Raw genomic sequence first — 18,660 nt, 5'->3', positions numbered from 1 at the left:
TCAAATTATCAAATTATGTAGTAGACAAAAAACTAAAAATGAACAAAAATGGAGATACTTGTTTTTCATTGGACACCAACGATATATATTTGATGTTTCTTATGATAAGAACCCTATATAGTAGATAAAAGTATTGGGACACATTCAGTCAAATTGACACAGACATCTGCAACACATCATGTATTCTCCAACATATTCCTGCTGTAAATGGTAAAATGTATTAGCGAAAACTGGAAGCCTCAAAGTTTTCAATGGCTTAATGTTACAGAGTGGAGTTTTTGTGTTCTGAGTTCTGAGGAGCACAACATAGAAAAATATCCAAAAAACTATTTAGTACTCTACTGATCAATACCTGCAGTTACTGTTCCACACCTGAGTTAGAGCTGTAAAGGGGGATCGACTCCACACTAATGACTATGGACTTAAAATGAGATATCATCATAAAAGCTCCTGTAGGTGTAAAATGTAGGTGCCTGCACCAAAACTAGTAGAATTGAAATTCTAGGTTTCATTCTGATAAAATCCACTTTTTCTTGTTCTTTGTGAAATACTACAGTTCTCTCTAAGTTGTATCTGCATGCTCCATATAAAAACTGTTCTTCAGCCTCCATTTTCTGCAGTAGCTAGTAAAAGAAAACCCTCGGAAACACGAGTTGATCAGAGAGAAAAAATGTAAAATGTTGATGTCAACCAGTGACTTCATGGCCTCGCCCACCTTGGCTCAGGACCGCACACAGGCCGAGCTTACAGCTTTTGTTTACAGAGCTAGTTAACATTAGCTATCTTGGGTAAGTAACTGTAGGTTTGAATCGGATCTCCGGTGGATTCTGCGTTTTACAGAGAGCTTAATTATAAACACTAGGGGAGCACAGTTTGACAAGGTGGCGCAACTCGAACAGAACACCGGTCAAAGCAGGCGCCATTCGCGTCGGGTTTAATGATATAGAGCGAACTCTGCTTTTATCTTCATAAAAGAACCTGAAGGTGTAAATTGTATGTGTCCCAACATTTTTATCTATATAAATTAAGAAGTTTTTAGAATCATATAAGGTTATGTTATATAGAGTATTAATAGAAATCTTAATGTAATCTTTGTAATCTTTTATCTGTATACGTTGAAAGGTGCAAATTTAATAGAAAAAAAGTATATTTTTCTGTGTACAGGTTCATTTTTTGTACTAATTACCATGGAAAAGAAGATTTAACATTAACATCATTGTAGCTGCTCCTTTTAGAAATTGATTTCTTTGCTACTCTGAAACCTTTTTTGTTTTATTTAATCTGAAAGACAGGGACATTTTTTCACTGATTTTTCATGGATTTCTACAGCAGAATTTAAAACATTTGCACTACTTGTAACTGCAACACTGAGAAATTCTACACAAAGTCGTTTGCTAAGCTTTGACCTGACTGATATGGCAGCCTAATGACGGTAAGTTATGTTTGGCAGTGACTCTCCTCAAATTACAGATAAATACAGTAAAAAACGTAATTCTAATAACTTTGCGTACATTTGTATTTACACACATTGTATCAGTAGTTGCATAATTTGATGTAATCGTTTAATTGAAATAATCTACTACTAATAATGAGAATAATTTTGATTTGCTTTTCGTTGTTTATTCGATTTTGTAAAGTAAAACTGATAGTATCCTGTAAAGTATTGTGAAAAGGAAGATTTCACAGCTTTATGTCTTTGAACTTGAAGTCATCTTGAAAATTCTGCTCCAAAATGAGCACCTCAACACCATTAACATATTTTATTATATGACTTAAAATAAGTATAAGAACCTCAGAAACTGCTTTGTGGCATTAAGTGAACTAGTGCTGCACAATATTGGGAAATAAATTACACAGCAATATATACTGCAATTTATAAAGAATACATGGATTTTCACCACATATTTTTAGTAGATTTCACTGCTCCATCATATTAAAATATTAATAGTGCACTCTGTATATCCAGGACTGGAGTTAAATAAATTATAGTGGGATTAAATCAGATTTTTACCTTTGCATCAATCACCTAAAATGTATTGTGCAATGTATTTGTGCCAAAATAAGGCTGACAATATATTTTTTCCAAAATTAAAACAAATATGCATAATTAAAAATTATTTGTTGCTTTTTGATACAATTTTCTTTCATGTTTTATGACATAGTCAACCAGAAACAGATTTTTTGATTACAGTGCGACACCATAAGTCTACAGTATTGAACTTTTTTTTCACAATATTAAAAATGGGTTTTCATTGGTTGTAAGTCATAGCCATCAACATTCAAAGTAACACTTAAAATAAATACTTAAACTATTCCACTGGGTGTAAAGAATCTATTTCTATACATATTTTGATGATATTAATTTTTTATTTTAGATGCGCCTGAATATCAGCCCAGAATCATTGACTTTAAATCCAATCTTTAATACACAGACTGCATAAATAATATTATGCCATGTTGAGTATATGATTTATAATAAAATCTGGTAAGAAAAAAAATCCAATATTTTTATTAAACTTTTTTCTTTGCAATTTTTCCAATATCATGTAGCCCTAGATCAAAACATATCATTTAAATATTAATTATTAAAAAAATACAATTAAAAACTACTGAAATGGCTAATTAAATAAATTGTGTTGCAGTTTTTTTTCTCACTGAAAATAAAGGAAATGTCCTATTTTGCAGAGAAACCGTTAAAGTTACAGTCACGTTTTAAATAATAATTATTTGTGCTTAACTCAGAAAACTGCACCTATTGAAAGTCCCCTAACAGTAGAACATACCGTATATGGAACCAACAGTATATGATAAACTGTACCGTTCACAGGGCCGTCCTCATGGCACACAGTCATTTATGTAATAAGAAACCACTGAAAATAAGCTGGAAATACAGTGTTTTCATTCATTTTCCATAGAACAGTTTATACTTTATGCCCTAATAAGTTCCAGACTTGAGCACTGTGTGGTCTTTGTGCGATATGACGTATGCAGAATATGGCACTAAATGTTTAAAGAGAGACAGAGAGAGAGAGAGTGTACATGTGTGTGTGTGTGTGTGTATATGTGTGTATATTTGTGTGTGTGTGTGTGTGTGTGTATGTGTTTTTTCCCCAAAGACAAGAAAAGAGGAGCGACATAGATGTGAGTGATGATGACAGACAATAAAGTACAGTCGATATTAGCAGAGGATAAATTATATAGAAATAAGATGTGTCCCTAAGAGTTCACACCAGAGAATTCTATTATATGGCATTTAGGTGTGCATTATAAATACAAACAATAAATATATTTATGTATATACTGTATTAAAATCACTTCTGGATTTCAACCTCAATAGAAATACACGTTGGCACTCGTTTGGAGTAAAATGTAAAAGTATCTACACTGTTGATCTATAGGCAAACTGTGTTTACAACCAAAGTTCCTCACTCCTCAAAGAGATGCAAATTTGGCTTTGGCAATGTATTATGATATATATATATATTTATTAGATGAGTCATTATGAATCAAATTGCTGGACTTTAATGTTGAACAACTCTGAAATATTGAAGAATGAATAGTAGTGATCAAAGAGCTAGACACTGTCACTCAGAACCCTGTACTGTACTATTGTACGGTATGTCTAGAACAATATAGGCTGCTGTTGTTATTATTTTATTTGTTTTACTGTATATACAGCTCTGGAAGAAATTAAGAGACCACTTTAGTTTTGCTATTTATAGGTATATGTTTGAATAAAATGAACATTGTTGTTTTATTCTATAAAATACAGAATCTAAAATACAACATTTCTCCCAAATTCCAAATAAAAATATTGGCATTTACAGCATTTATTTGCAGAAAATGAGAATTGTCTAAAATAAAAGATGCAGAGCTCAAATAATGCGAAGAAAACAAGTTCATATTCATAAAGTTTTAAGAGTTTAGAAATCAATATTTGGTGGAATAACCCTGGTTTTTAATCAAAGTTTTCATGCATCTTGGCATCATGTTCTCCTCCACCAGTCTTACACACTGATTTTGGATAACTTTATGCCTTTAATCCTGGTGCAAAAATTCAAGCAGTTCAGTTTGGTCTGATGGCTTGTGATCATCCAACTTCCTCTTGATTATATTCCAGAGTTTTTTTGTTTTATTTGATAAAATTTGTCTCTTATTCTTTTTTCCAGAGCTGTAAATATACAGTACCTAAGATGTGTGTTTGCTGGTGAGAGCTTGGAAAGGTCTTTCAAGAGACTGATGTTCTTCACGATTCTGTGGACTGATAATGCTGATGTGTTTTATAATCTCAAGTATTTGTAATTACGCAACATTTTCTAGTTGCTGATGGCATCTCCTGTTAGATTAAAGTGCCAAAAAAAAAGTCCCAGAATTCTCAGCACCAAGTTTTGTGTGGTTGTGTGTAAACTAGGGATATGCTACACTATGGCTTTTGGTTTTCTCAATGGATTTGAGGAAATGGCAGTACCTAGCAATTCAGCTCAAACCCAAGACATTTCTTCTGTAGTCATTGAGGATGTTTACATGCATGTTCATAATCAGATTATGATCTGATTACCCATGATTCTGTAAAGGCTTTGAACAGATTACTGTCAAAATCAGATTATAATCAGATTGTAAAGTGCATGTAAACTTTAAACTTTATTGTAGATAAATATATGGGTTTAGGCTAGAGATATACTTGCTGTTAACTACACATTTATGTACGCAAAATAGCTACCTTGCATAGCTTCCAAAATTAGCACAAATGGTACGCAAGGTGCAGTACACATCAAAACTTGTAGTGGGCAGTGCAGGCACCCATTGCGAGTAGCATTAAAATAGCAGAAAGTTTTGACGAAAAACTGTGTCAACAGTGTCTGAAACGCAAGAAACGTTGATTTAATACCTGGTTTCCTCTCAGAAAGTTTTGAAGGAAAGTTCTCTGTATCTGAATCAAAAGTTAATGATACACTACGTCCTCACTTTGCTAAGATATTGGCAGTTTGCTGCTAGATATGAAAGTTTAGCCTGATAAAACACTACATTAGAAGAAGACTAGATTACTAAACTTTATTTCAGACGTGCCTGGGTGTTTTCCAGATCAGAATTCTGTCTACAAGTCAGCATTTCTTATGTTTAAGCCCATGTGACCCTGCAACCCGCATAATCCTTTTTTACATTTTTTTTACATTCATTTTATCCTATTTTTCTCCCCAATTTTTGCATGTAGCACTACTGAGAAGCCAAAACACTTGGAGGAAAACGCAGGGACTCAGCCCTGATACATCAGCTCACAGACGCCTTCTGCTGGTCGACATCACCTTTAAAAGTGATGAGATAAGGGTAAAAAGTGCCATTGACCCACCCAAAGAGATCATTGGCAACTGTGCTCTCTCGGACTCCGGCTGCTGAAGGCAATAATCGGATCGTAGTGGCAGCGCCTTAGTCTACTGAGCCAGTTAACACATGGCAAACGGAACAGCATGTATATCTCTAGCCTTATATCTGTATCTGATCACAATCTAATGGGAATCCAATTACTGAGGTTCCTACAAACCTTACATTATAAGATTCAAGTCCTTTATTAGCAGTTCAGCATAATTTAATCTGAGACTCTCTTTGTTTGCACTGATCAGTTTAAACCAAATCATCAGTGATCTTTTTTTTTTTCGTCCAAGCAAAAAAAAATTAAAGTAAAATAACTATGGCATAAATAATTCCTATCCTAAAAAACAAAAAAAAAATAACATGGCAATACATAGGCACAAATAGGCAGCCACGTTTCTTCCTGCAAGATCTGTCCAAGTCATGACAGCTGTGCAGCCGTCTTCATTCAGACAGTCTTATTACCTGCTAGCGTAAACAGAGGAGAATGAGAGAAAAAGACGAAGAAGAAGTGGAGTGTGTACGGTCGTTGCTTTTTTTTTTGTGAAGATATGAAGAAATGCTTCAGTAAGGCCACTGAACAATGTGAGAACTGGCAAACAAACTGGTCAAACACCATAATGTCATCTATGTACGCAAGATGTCTAGTTTTCCGTATGTACACTTCAACTATATGGATCAGATGCATTTCTCCAAAGAGTAATCTAAGTAAATCTACGTATGCTACCATTTTGTAAAGCTTTATCTAGGAAACTATTAAATGTTGACAATTTAGGGGGGATCCAGGTTCCAGGTTCCTGGAGTTTTATAGGTGTACATACTGTATAATGTACAATAACCTGGCAGTGACCTTTCCATAGTTCTCTTAGTTCTTTACTAACCCACAGTGGTTGTCCACTATTGATGTTTTGGTGTACCATCATTTTGTAAGGCTTCTTTCCCTACCCCCTATAAAAAAAAAACTTTTTTCATTTTTTGATGTATCCTACGCTCGCTAGAGCCTGATTGCCCCTTCTCTTGCACCAGCACCTTCAAACTCCTCAAACCCAGTTCCCTCCCTCAACATTCCTCAGCTCTGGGTCCTGAGAACCTGACAGCAAGAGAGCAAGTGAGCAATTCTGTGGGAAAAAGAAGTCAGAGAGGAGAGACAAAAGAGGAGAGAATGTGTTTTTTCTCACGTCACAGAGGAGGTGGTGGTGGTGGAGATGCTGTTAGTAACAAGGTGAGACTGTTGTTTTGTTTTGTTTTTTGTTGTTTGTTTTGTCAGAAAAAAGGAGGCAGAGCCTTGGTGAATATGTGTTCCAAGGAAAGAGATAGAAGGTCGCAGCAGAATAGAAGGTCACATGACAGTACAGCACTGGCAGCGCTTTTTCTTTTCGGTACCTGCGGGCGGCGGCTCCTTGGCCGAGCTTTCGTCCTTGCCCTCGGAAGACAGTTCGGTGGCTTCGGACGGGGGCCGGCCCGACACAAGGTCGGCTGCGTTGCCGTCGATCGTAGAGATGTCGGTGACCGTTTTCTCTCGCAGGGACTTCTCGTCGTCCTCATCAATGAGCACAATCTCGGCTTTTATGGTGCCGTCGAAGCCTAGCAGCTTCTTGCTTTCCTCCTCATCCTCTACGCTGTGGTAACCCATGAAGATCATGGTGACTGGCTTCTCGGCCGTGGCCTCGGGAGTCTCCATCACCTGGCCCTCGTAGTTTTGCCGGACCTGGCCGGTTGCCTGTGCCTTGCCCTGCTGTCCACGGACCATCTCCAGCTTGTCCTCCTTGTGCAAGGTCTGCTCCCTGAAGCTATGCTGGGTGTCTATCACTACCTCTGGACCCGCCGGCGTGACGATGACCCGAGTGTTGTCAGGCCGCTGGTGGCTCTGGCCCACGCGCCCCATCAGTTCCTCAACTTTGTCCGAGCTCCAGGGGTGCACTCCGTTCTCCAGCGTGGTGGAAGCCCCAGAGCGCACCTCGTAGATCACCTTGCGTCCATCGTCGTAGACCTTGACGCCTCTCTGGTGGGCCTCCTCAGGGCTGACCGGAGAGGCGGACAGGATCTTGGTGCCGCCCGTCTTCAGGTCCTTCTCCACGCTGATCTCCATGGCGTATAGCGCTTCAGACAAAGGGGAGAGTGCAGAGGGACGTGGGTTAATGTCCATTTAGTGTGATTTAGCATGCATTAAAAAAGTGTGGCAAGCTGTTAATTCACAGTTACGTATTTAGCAGTGATAATATTTTGTGCAGTGCATTCCTCAACTATGATGAATCAGACTTACCCCATTCACTGTTGCAACACCACACTTTCGCTTGTTTAATAAACTGCAGCTGTAACTTTCACTTTCTGCTCCGTTATTGTTTTACTGGAATTTTGAAGAGCTTGGCTTGTTATTATGCTAGTTTTCCTCAGGTTTCAACAGTTTGAATTTTTTAAAGATTTATATCCTCATTACAGTAGCACAAGCCTCAGAACTGAGAGTAAGTATCTGTTATCTAGGTTTCTTAAATACACTTAATTGCCTTCAGTAAGTCACTTACTTTACCATTCCACCTTAAATGCTGCTAATTTACCATTCCACCTTAAATGCTGCTACTGTAATTTACCATTCCACCTTAAATGCTGCTACTGTAATTTACCATTCCACCTTAAATTCTGCTACTGTAATTTACCATTCCACCTTAAATGCTGCTACTGTAATATACCATTCCATCTTTTAAGTGACATTGGCAGCATTTGGAATGGTGGAATGGTGCTTTGTTGACACTTCAAACATCAATCTAAAGATTTGAACTTAACATTTTCAGCTTTTAAGGTGGAATAGATAATTCAAATTACAGTCCAGGTTAAGTTTATCATATCAGCAAAAATGTATAACACTCATAAAGCAATTAACATCTACTACAGTCTCAGTGTAACATATGCATCTTTTTAAGGTATATACAATATACAAGCTCATGTAATTATACGAGTATAAAAATAAACTGAACTGTGGACCCTTAGGATGTACTGTAAGTAGTTAATACACTGATTACTGACATAAACATAGTGTTAGCTCTATAAAACACTGTTATAAAAAAGGTGCTACAAAGGGTTCTTTGAGTGGCGACATGTGATAATAACTTTTTAAAAGTTTTTTTCTTAAAGAACTATTAATTATTTTTGTTCACAAAATGAGTTATTTGTAGAGCAAACTTAAAGAACCACTTATAGCACCTTTATTTTTTAAGCGTATAGGAAGAAAAAAATGCAAGGAATGTAAAACAGGATATACACACATGCAGACCTTAACAAAAACATATTATCAACAGATATTATCAAATGCGACAATACAGAGAGCAGGAGGATTATGTATCATTAAATACACAGATAAACACAAATATATATTTTATCATATTTTTTTTAGAATGTAGCAATCCCCTAAAGCTGTGGCTGATGCTGTGTTTGAGGTCAATTTTGGGAATTTAATAAACAAAAATATTTATATATATTGGGGTATAATTTTTTTCCTGCGGCATTGCCTTTAATTAAGTCTAGAATTTAATTAAATGCAAGAAATGTGAAATGGAATATAGATAAACATATAGAAACAGCCATATTATCAATATATATTACCCATCATGAATCACTTCATGATTATGATTCTATGTATGTATGTATTATTATATTTTTTACTTAAAAAGAATTGTAGAGTCTAGTTAAAATTATGTAAAACAATGTTAGGTTAACAATGAATAACAATGATCAAAATATGTAGTTAATCAAAGTGGATAATAAGCCAAATTAGCCAAATAAAAAAATTACAATTTGAGCTATTTGAATCACACAGCACTGTGAAACTGGTTGCCATAAAGATAAAGAAAAAAATAAAATAGTACCCCTTCTATTACATCAAAATACAGTGATACATATGAATTATGTTGGAGAAATTGAAGAGGGTAGGTGAACTTTTTTACATATATTTTGGTGTTGCCCAAAAATCTTGGAAAAAATTTTGTTCTAGAAGAGATTGTGATGATCCTGGATATTAAACTCATTCAAGTTTAGATCCAGCCGTTTTTTTCAATTTGACCTATTTTTAAGTATATTTAAAAAAAAACCATAAAAATATTCTCAAAATGAAAAAAAACAACAAAAAAAGCAATTTAATTTTTTTTTTTTAAAAGATGGTCACCATTAATACAAGCAATGGCAGAACTATTGTCACCTCCTGTTTTAATTTAATATATTAACTATTGATTAGGCATCTCACTTGTAATGTCTGTTAATGTACAGTGTTTACTAAATAACGAATAAAATATCAAATAATCCAAAAGTGAGAGAACATAAGGGTCTTCAATGCAGCTCTTCAAACTCCTTTGCAAAAAGTACTCGAAATCAATTTTATCTACTAATAATAAAAGAATCCAGATGTTGTTGGTATCTTGTCTGAAGGCCCCTGATACTCCATGCTGTTCATTATCTTTTATTCTACAAATTCCTTGTAGATGTCTGTAATCTAATCCTGAAGTTTGTGGATTAGGATTATGTCTGAACCAGTTCTCCTCCCTTTCAGCTCTCTCAGCTCCAGTCATGTTGATTCACGGCTGTTCATCTGTAATCCTCATTATCGTGCCCAGCGCTGGCCTGGGCCCAAACCTGGCAACCCCTCCCACTCCCTCGCCAAGCACCTACCAGGTTTCCTTGGGAGGTGGTGGTCCCCTGAAGCCGTGGCTGGAGTTTGGGAGTTCAGCTCTGGAAGGTCGGGGATGTGGGAACAGATGTAATTCACTGCATCTGTTGGGCAGAAGAGAGCAGAAGAGGACGTAAGAGAACTGGATGGATCCCGGTGGTCCGAAAAGCATTCCCCCTCCACCACCCCCCCCCCCATTCCATGATCTGACCCTCCCCTCTCAAAACCACCCCCCCACCCACCCCTCTCTCTGCTATACCGAGTGAGTACCTATCTCTCTCTCTCTCTGAAGCAGCTCGTTGCTTAGACAGCAAAAGCAGAGCGAGTGTATTAGTGTGAAACAATGGCGGCGCTGGCTGGTAGGGATTCCCTGTGAATAGGTGGATCATTGCAAACAAAATGCAGAGTCATTGCCTTGTGTGTGCAGTTCAATAGTCTAGCTGAGGCAAGAGGGATATTGGCCAAAGGGCTAACGTGGGCGAGGGGGACCCCAGTGCCTCGCAGTGAGGGGGTATGGGGGCGTTTATTGAGTCACTTGTAGATCCCTCAGTGGCTCCACACAACCAAGTACAAGGCACTGGCAAAGTGAACAAGCAAACTCTCGAACTTGAAATGAAATGTGCTTTAAATGGGATTTTTAATGGGATAAGGCATTGTTGACCTTGTTTCCACTGCAGGGGGAAATGGTTACAATAAGCTATAGCCTTTCAATCAGGGTTCATACACGTTTTAACCAATAAAGTTCCATGATTTTTCATGACTTTTCCATGCCTTCAAGGCAAATTTACATTTCCATACGATTTTTAAAACATCAGTGCGAACATGGAGAGTAAAACCAAAAATCAACTAAAACTATAATTAAAATTTATTATAGAAGGTCTACAATGAATCTGATAAAATGTTGACACACAATCTTTATTATCTTTAATAATAAAATGTATGTCAGATCCTGAGAGCTCCATTGTGTAGGGATAAATTACTGAATTAAGTCTGAGCTGTTGTATTTGTTATTGATAATCTGAAACATTTGATTTGATTTGTGTTTCCATTTCCATGACTTCTCCCAAAGATTTTTTAGATAATTTTTTTTTCAAAGCTTATCAAGGCGTGGAAATTGCTATTTTCAAAAAACAAGTTTTTTATGACCGTACGAACCTTGTTCAATCAATCAGACCAGTTGGTTTTTAGGCAAAATCAGGATCAAAAAATATTTTTTTGGACAAAATAGATAAATAACACACTAGGGTTAGAGTACAATACTGTATTGTCATTGTTTCAACATTCTCATTATTCAGCAATAGTCACATTGCAGGACATTAACAAAAAGTGTTAAACAAACCAGAATATGTTTTATATTTTAGATTCTTTAAAGTTGGAACCTCTTGCTTAGATTGACAGCTTTGCACATCTTGGCTGGATTTGATCATTTCGTAAATTTCTTGCCCTCTTAATATATTTGAGAGCATACGTTGTAAAGTTTTGAAGAGGTGTACAGTCAAGAGTTGGTAAACAGTGAATAGCCCTATTTGAGTAATGTTTTAATCCAAATTGTGGCAAGAAATAAATAAAGAAAAAAAAGACTCTAAAAAATAGGTTAGTCAAACCTACAAAAAAAAAATCAAGAACTTTGAAGAATCATCATGTGCCAAGACCAGCAAAAACATTCTGATGAAACTGGCTCTCATCAGGAAAGAAAGAACAAGAGTTCTCTCTGTCGTACAGGATAAGTTCATTAAAGTTACCAGCCTAAGAAACCGCAAGTTAAAAGCACTCCAGATAAGAGCACTCAAGATAAGAGTATTTTAGTTTGTTTAACACTTTTAAGTTACTACATCTACCAAACTACCAAAATTAGAATATATTTGCATATATACTGTATTAACATTTTCACACTGGCTGCTGACTTCCCCAAACATCACTACTGTGTTAGCATGTCAGCTATAGAACTCCAGCTATAGCACATTTGCTATTGCCCTCATTTCACATTATTAATGGCTGCATCGCTACTGAAGTGATAGTATGGCAAGACATAGTCTGACTCATTTTCTGTACTGTAAATACATATTAAATAAAGCATATATGGAGTCAGTCATTGGATCCCTACGTCATTAAGCCCTTGCACCAAATGGTCTTGAGGCCCCACGTACTTGAGGCTGAATTATTCTTCTGCAGGTGTAACCTGTGGAAGTGGCCTACGCCTTTGTGAGTGTTTATACTTGGGTATATTTCATATTTGTGTGAGCGATTGCAGTAGCTGTGGTCTATGTCACTGCCATGCATATTTAAATTTATGGGGAGGTGTGCATCAGGCTATGTGTATGCTATGACGTAAATTTGATGCATAAATAGTACAGAGTACATTGGATGTTAGCTTAATTGAGTAATGCCATTAATGCAAATATTTGGAACTATACTGAAGTGCATGATGATTTAGCAGTACAGTTAGCCTGTTACAAAGTAGTATCTTCAGGATTTCACGACTTGTTAGCAACATTAGCCACATAGCTAATAGCTAAGCAGAAGGGACAAAAACAGTTTTAGAAACCAATTTCTAAAATCAAAAAAATGGAAAATAATATGCTGGAATATTAGTCTCATACCTCCATCTTGGTTCTGCAGACTCTGCAAACAGAGAAAAGAAAAGAGAGAAAGAGGTTGAGTGTTTGAGATGGATGGCGTGTTCATACACAGCAAAACTTTGTGGTTTGGAACTTTGATTATGGCGTCGACCAAAATGGAAAATAGAAAAGTGCTTCTGTTCTGGCCCAAACTAAATAAAGCTCGCCACAGTTTCTTCTCTCTGACCTTCTGGTTTCACATGAAGCTGCATCTCAGTGCTGCTCACACCCACCAGCTAGCTACAGTCAGATCGCTGTGCATGCGTGTTTCTCTGCGTGCTCTTATTGTAATGAGGGGCAGTTAGCACGTCTTACTTTCTGGAGGTCTTCAATAGAGCGCTCTGTTTCCCGCAGCCTCTCTCGCAGCACTTGCTCTTTGGCGGATATTTGCGATTCTTCATTTTCCAAGTGAATGATCTCTGATTCCAATCTGCAGGAAACACAAAGACAACATTGCATCCGTTAAAGACCTGTGTGTACAGCAGATGCATTGTCTGCCATAATATCTCTTATTACACACTGTAAATTAAATGCTATAAAATACATTGTGTTAAGATCACAGCCTTAATTTAAAGTCCATTTTCTACAAAAACACACCTACTTTACATTACTTAATAATTTCATTAAAAAAACACATATCATGTAAAATACAAAGCATTCATACATAAGATATAAAACAGTAGTAAGGCAGATACTAAGCTGTTGCTATGAGGTCACTTGGCTACAACTATTTTGATAGGTGTTACAATGTTCATGCTAAATGGCTGCTATGGTATTCCAGGTGGTTGATATGACATTGCAGGAAATTGTGTGCCATTCAAACAAAAGAACACCCACTGTGCTCTCCACTGTGGGCGGTAATGCCCACTATGGGCCTTCTATGGCCTATTCCTGGTACAATCATTTATACTGCCTTGCCATGAGTACACTGTATAAGGATGCTATAGAGTTGCTAGATAGTTGCTGTGGTAGTTCAGATGATTGCTGTGGTAAATGATTACTTTGGTATCCATGATGGTGTTGTTAAATGGCATGCAGATAGACTATATATTGTTTCTAGGTGGTTGCTGTGGTATTTCAGGTAATTGCTGTGGTGTTGTCCAATAGTTATTCTGGTATCCCTGATAGTTGGGGTTGTGTTGCTTTGTGGTTAGTGGAAGGATGCTATAGAGCTGCTAGGTATTTGCTGTGGTAGTTCAGATGATTGCTGTGGTGTTGCTAGGTGGTTGCTGTTGTATTTCAGGTGGATGCTGTGGTGTTGCTAGGCAGCTGCTGTCATGTTGCTGGGTGGTTGCTGTGGTATTTTAGGTAACTGCTATGTTGTTGCTAGGTAGTTGCTGTGGTATTTCAGGTGATTGGTGTGTTGTTTGGTAGTTGCTGTGGTAGTTCAGACGATTGCTGTGGTATTTTAGATGATTGCTGTGGTCTTGCTAGGTGATTGCTGTGGTGTTGCTGGGCAGGTGCTGTAGTTGTTTTGGACAGTGCTGTGGTGTTGCTAGGTGGTTGCTGTGGTGTTGCTAGGTGGTTGCTGTGGTGTTGCTATGTATTTGCTGTGGTATTTCAGGTGATTTCTGTGGTGTTGCTAGGCAGTTGCTGTGGTATTTCCAGTGAGTGCTGTGGGGTTGCTAGGCAGTTGCTGTGGTTGTTCTGGTGAGTGATGTGGTGTTGCTAGGTGGTTGCTGTGGTGTTGCTACGAATTTGCTATGGTATTTTAGGTGATTTCTGTGATGTTGCTAGGTGGTTGGTATGGTATGTCAGGTGATTGCCGTGGTGTTGCATGGTGGCTGCTGTGGTATTTCCAGTAAATGCTGTTGCTGTGGTGTTGCTATGTATTGGCTGTGGTATTTTAAGTGATTTATGTGATGTTGCTAGGTGGTTGGTATGGTATGTCAGGTGATTGGCGCGGTGTTGCATGGTGGTTGCTGTGGTATTTCCAGTAAATGCTGTTGCTGGGTGGTTGCTGTGGTGTTGCTATGTATTTGCTGTGGTATTTTAGGTGATTTTTGTGATGTTGCTAGGTGGTTGGTATGGTATGTCAGGTGATTGACGCGGTGTTGCATGGTGGTTGCTGTGGTATTTCCAGTAAATGCTGTTGCTATGTATTTGCTGTGGTATTTCCAGTGATTTCTGTGGTGTTGCTAGGTGATCAATGCTTCAGTCTAAGTGGACTCCACGCTGTATAATAATAATAATAACAGCCCCTGTAATTCTGAAAACAGGATGTCTTAAATATATAAAACGAGCTGACCTACTTTTACAATCAGATTTTAAACCTGAGTGATTGTGAAGATGGATTCTAGACTCATCTCCTTAGCATGATTGCTATTCCGACAGCGTCCACCGTTTTCATGCTCGGCTCCTGCTGTGAGCTCGCTGGACTGAATCCAGGCTCCATATTTATAAAGCAGCTCAGGAGGAGAATGCTGATGCAGTATCTGAGTCTTTAACCATCTCAGATCTGTTTGACTTATACAATACTGCTAGTTTTATCATAAAAATATATTCTATAAGCGTCTGACAGCCGTGATTCCTCATCTCTACAGCTCTATAGCTGCTCTATTTGCTCATAACTGAGCCGTCCCGCTTTACGAAGTGCAAGTAGAGGATATTGCATTTGTGCTCAAGGTGAAGATACACACTGCTGGCATACTAAATACTATTGCTTATTCAGATAAGAGCTGTGCTTTGGGACACCCCCATACACACACACACACACACAGTCAGACAGCCTCTCTCTCGTCCTGCTCTGCTGTTTTTATTAAGGAGAGCATCACTCTGCAGTATGTTAGTACTGTGAATATCATTATTCTGCATGTTCTAATAGAATCATTATCCAATAAATAGTTGCACCCAGAGGAAATCAACTAACAGGAATGAAACCTGGTGGGTAGATGTGGCGGAACGGAATTCACCCTTTTGTGTGGGTGCAGACAAATTTGTTGTCAATTATTTTTAAAAATAAATTCACAACAAAACTATGCATATATGACTTTTATTCTGTATTACATCATTCATAACTTTTTTGCCTAAATGCAAAGCGCTACGTGTGTCTAAAAAGTAACACTGCTCATCACCCTGAACACACCATTTCCACTGTGAAACGTGGTGGTGGCAGCATCATGCTGTGGGAATGCTTTTCTACAGTAGGGACAGGGAAGTTGTCCAGAGTTGATGGTAGATGGAAGATGGATGGATCTACATACAGGGCAATTCGGGAAGAAAACCTGTTGGAGGCTGTAGAAGACTTGAGACTGGGAAGGAGAAACTGTGTATCATTTGTTCATTTGATATTCAATTGAGAGTCAAAATCGAAAAAAAAATCTTTTTTTTTTTGTTGTTTTTAAATACAATACCAGAAATCTCAAATAATAACTTGTATTTTCTGTTTTTTATTTGATGATCCAAACAAAAATGGGAAATAAAAAAATAATAATTTTACACCAGAATTGTATTCAAATTTCTGTTCCACCTTAAATGCTTACTGCAGTAACACAGAGACAGTTATCCTGCATCAGTAAAGGGCGTATTTCCTTTATTTATTACTAGAATTGACTGTATTTATGTTCCTTTGTTCGCAAAAAATCTAACTAAAATGCACCACATCAAAATCTGGACACTGTATTATCTAACTGTAGCAACAGAGCATTCATAAGCAGCAAGTTAGAAATATAGATAACTGATGGTAATCACAGCAGCCCTGTAACAGATTGTGAGCGGAAAATGCTCCTTTCCCTTTCTCCGTGCTCCACTCTTAAACTGCAGCCTTTAATATAATAATATTATGACTTTAATCTTGTAATATTATGACTTTATTCTCGTTTTTTTAAGAGTGGCCCAAATAAAAACAGTACACTTTGAGAATAAAGTCGAAATATTATGAGATAAAAATCCTAATATTAATATTCTTATTTTTGAAGAAATTTATAATAAGTGTCCCAATACTTTTTTTGTCCATGTAGTGTCCTGTGTATTCTTATTCTTTATATCCCAAGAACTATCCAAACACTCAGGTCATGCAGTCCGGTGTGTTGCATGAAAGGTCACGCTGACAAGGTGAGTGCAAACATGAATGGGATGCATTCCTATTAAACACACATGCATGCACACATTCCTTCCTTTTCCCAGCGGAGCAACATCTCGCTCATTCTGAATGCTGGCAGCCAATGAGGAAGGCAGCGGCTGAGGAACCCACTCTGCCTCCACCCAAGTGAGCTTCCTGCCATTGTTTCCATCACTGAGGTTACTGGCTCCACAATAACAAAGGCCAAGGAGCCTTCCCACGATCCCTAACAATCCATCTCCAAACCCAGCAGCCGGTGTCCAAGAATACACAGATAGTACTGTAGATTACTGCAGATGTTTTGAGATGTGGCACTGGCCGAAAAAAAAGTAGTAGCTACAGTTTTAGCAGCTTCAGATTTAGCATGAGCGCTAAAAGGACGTAACCGTTTACCATGAGCTCCACCGTGGAGCTCCACCATGTCTTTAGTTTAGTGATATTGAGGTTTTAGTGACCTATTGTACACCCTGTGCAAGGCGTGTCGCAATGCTCATTGCTATCTTACACCCCGCCAACAGTCTATTTTCAGGCATTGCACCCTCTCCGTTAAAATAGCATCGGAGTTTAGGAATATATATACACTGCAGGGTTTGGTGTGGTGGTCTGGAAGTGAGGTGTGTTCAGGTAAATTTCTTTAAAATAACATTGATGTTCCCTTAAATGAGCTGCTGGCGTACCTTTACAGCATGAGCGTACAGGTCAGATGCACATAGCACCACATTGTTAAGATATGAACGTGCCAAAGTCAGAGCTCACCTGGCTCTTAAAGGAAATGAGAACTGGCATACTGATTGGTTTATTTCATGTTACATTCAAAACACATCCATGGTTAATTAAGAAAATAAACACTTGCTTTTTGTGTGTTTTGAGCCACATAAAGCATCTACATAAGGCATCTAAAGTTAGCTTCTTTAGTTTAGCATTGAAGCTATGAGGATAATTTTGCTAACAGCTAATCATGGCAGTTTGCAGTGTCAAAAATCAGTTAGGACACTTAGTATTTGGCATTAATGTGTGGTATGTCACACCGCCATTCCCCCAGTCCCATTTCCATGCTCAGAATTGCCAGGTATAGACAGCATGCAAACAGCTGTAGTCATGGTAACAGGCGAGCTGGCTATTTTTCTGCTGAGGAGGTAATCACTGAGCTTCAGTAAGGTTTGCTAACCAAGGCATGGTAATTGACCACCACCAGTAGAATAGCAGAAATGGTGCTTTTGGACATTTAAACGTATATTTATATATATATCCACTAGTTAGCTACAGAGTAAGACTCGTCGCTGGCAACTGTGCGTCAATCTGGCAACCTGCATGAGCTTCATGTCTGTGGAGGAGCGGGAGAGACACGTTTAAATTTTTTTTTTTTTTAAATGAAAATAGCTAAATTAAAACTTTTTTAACCCACCTCCTACAAAAAGTTACTATAAATAAAGGTTACATTTACCATTATTTTTTGCACTATAAGGTACACTTAAAATCATTCAGTTTTACCAAAAATTGTCAGTGCGCCTTTTTACCGGTCAGGTTGTAAGGACCAGTAAAGACACTTTGCTGAAGTACAGCATTATACAGGAGCTTCAGTTTAGTTCTCCAGCACAGAGGCTCAAGATTGGAGCAGTATTACCATTAGCCGCTAACCGCACCAAGAGCCTGTAGTCTGCTGCTAACCCCGGCTAGCATTAGCATTAGCATGAACAGCAGCACTAGCCCCTTTGCCGTTCAGTGATGAGTATATTGGACTGTAGTCTGTGTGTTTACCGTGTTAAAAGAAGCTACGTGGGACGAACCGCTAGCTAATATTGCCCTGGCTTACCAGAACATTCAGGGTTCTTTAGTGTAGTGCTGTTGGGCGGCATTAGCCGCTAACCGTGGCTGGCCTTAGTGGAAATCTGGAAATCTAAGCTTACTGTACATAAACAGAAGCGCTTTACTCACACAAATAAACAGTTTTCAGGAGAGAA

At 37.9% G+C, this 18,660-nt stretch overlaps 1 protein-coding gene across 3 annotated transcripts in view; it reads right to left on the bottom strand.

Moving 5' to 3' along the window:
• Positions 1-18,660, bottom strand: part of LOC103046694 (A-kinase anchor protein 2) — a 164,199-nt gene that overhangs the window by 90,100 nt on the left and 55,439 nt on the right. For 2 of the 3 annotated variants that reach the window (XM_049468468.1, XM_049468469.1), the window contains exons 4-7: positions 12,955-13,069; positions 12,622-12,643; positions 10,024-10,125; positions 6,751-7,467 (exon numbers count right to left, since the gene is read on the bottom strand). In XM_049468468.1, the coding sequence (XP_049324425.1) occupies positions 6,751-7,467; positions 10,024-10,125; positions 12,622-12,643; positions 12,955-13,069 (956 nt within the window). The remainder of the gene's footprint in view (positions 1-6,750; positions 7,468-10,023; positions 10,126-12,621; positions 12,644-12,954; positions 13,070-18,660) is intronic. The other variant, XM_049468470.1, reaches the window with a different exon arrangement.

The sequence above is a fragment of the Astyanax mexicanus genome, chromosome 20 (assembly GCF_023375975.1).
Source record: "Astyanax mexicanus isolate ESR-SI-001 chromosome 20, AstMex3_surface, whole genome shotgun sequence".
NCBI lineage: Eukaryota > Metazoa > Chordata > Actinopteri > Characiformes > Acestrorhamphidae > Astyanax > Astyanax mexicanus.
Note: the sequence above shows the minus strand (reverse complement) of the source record. Positions and strands in the feature narration are given on the sequence as shown.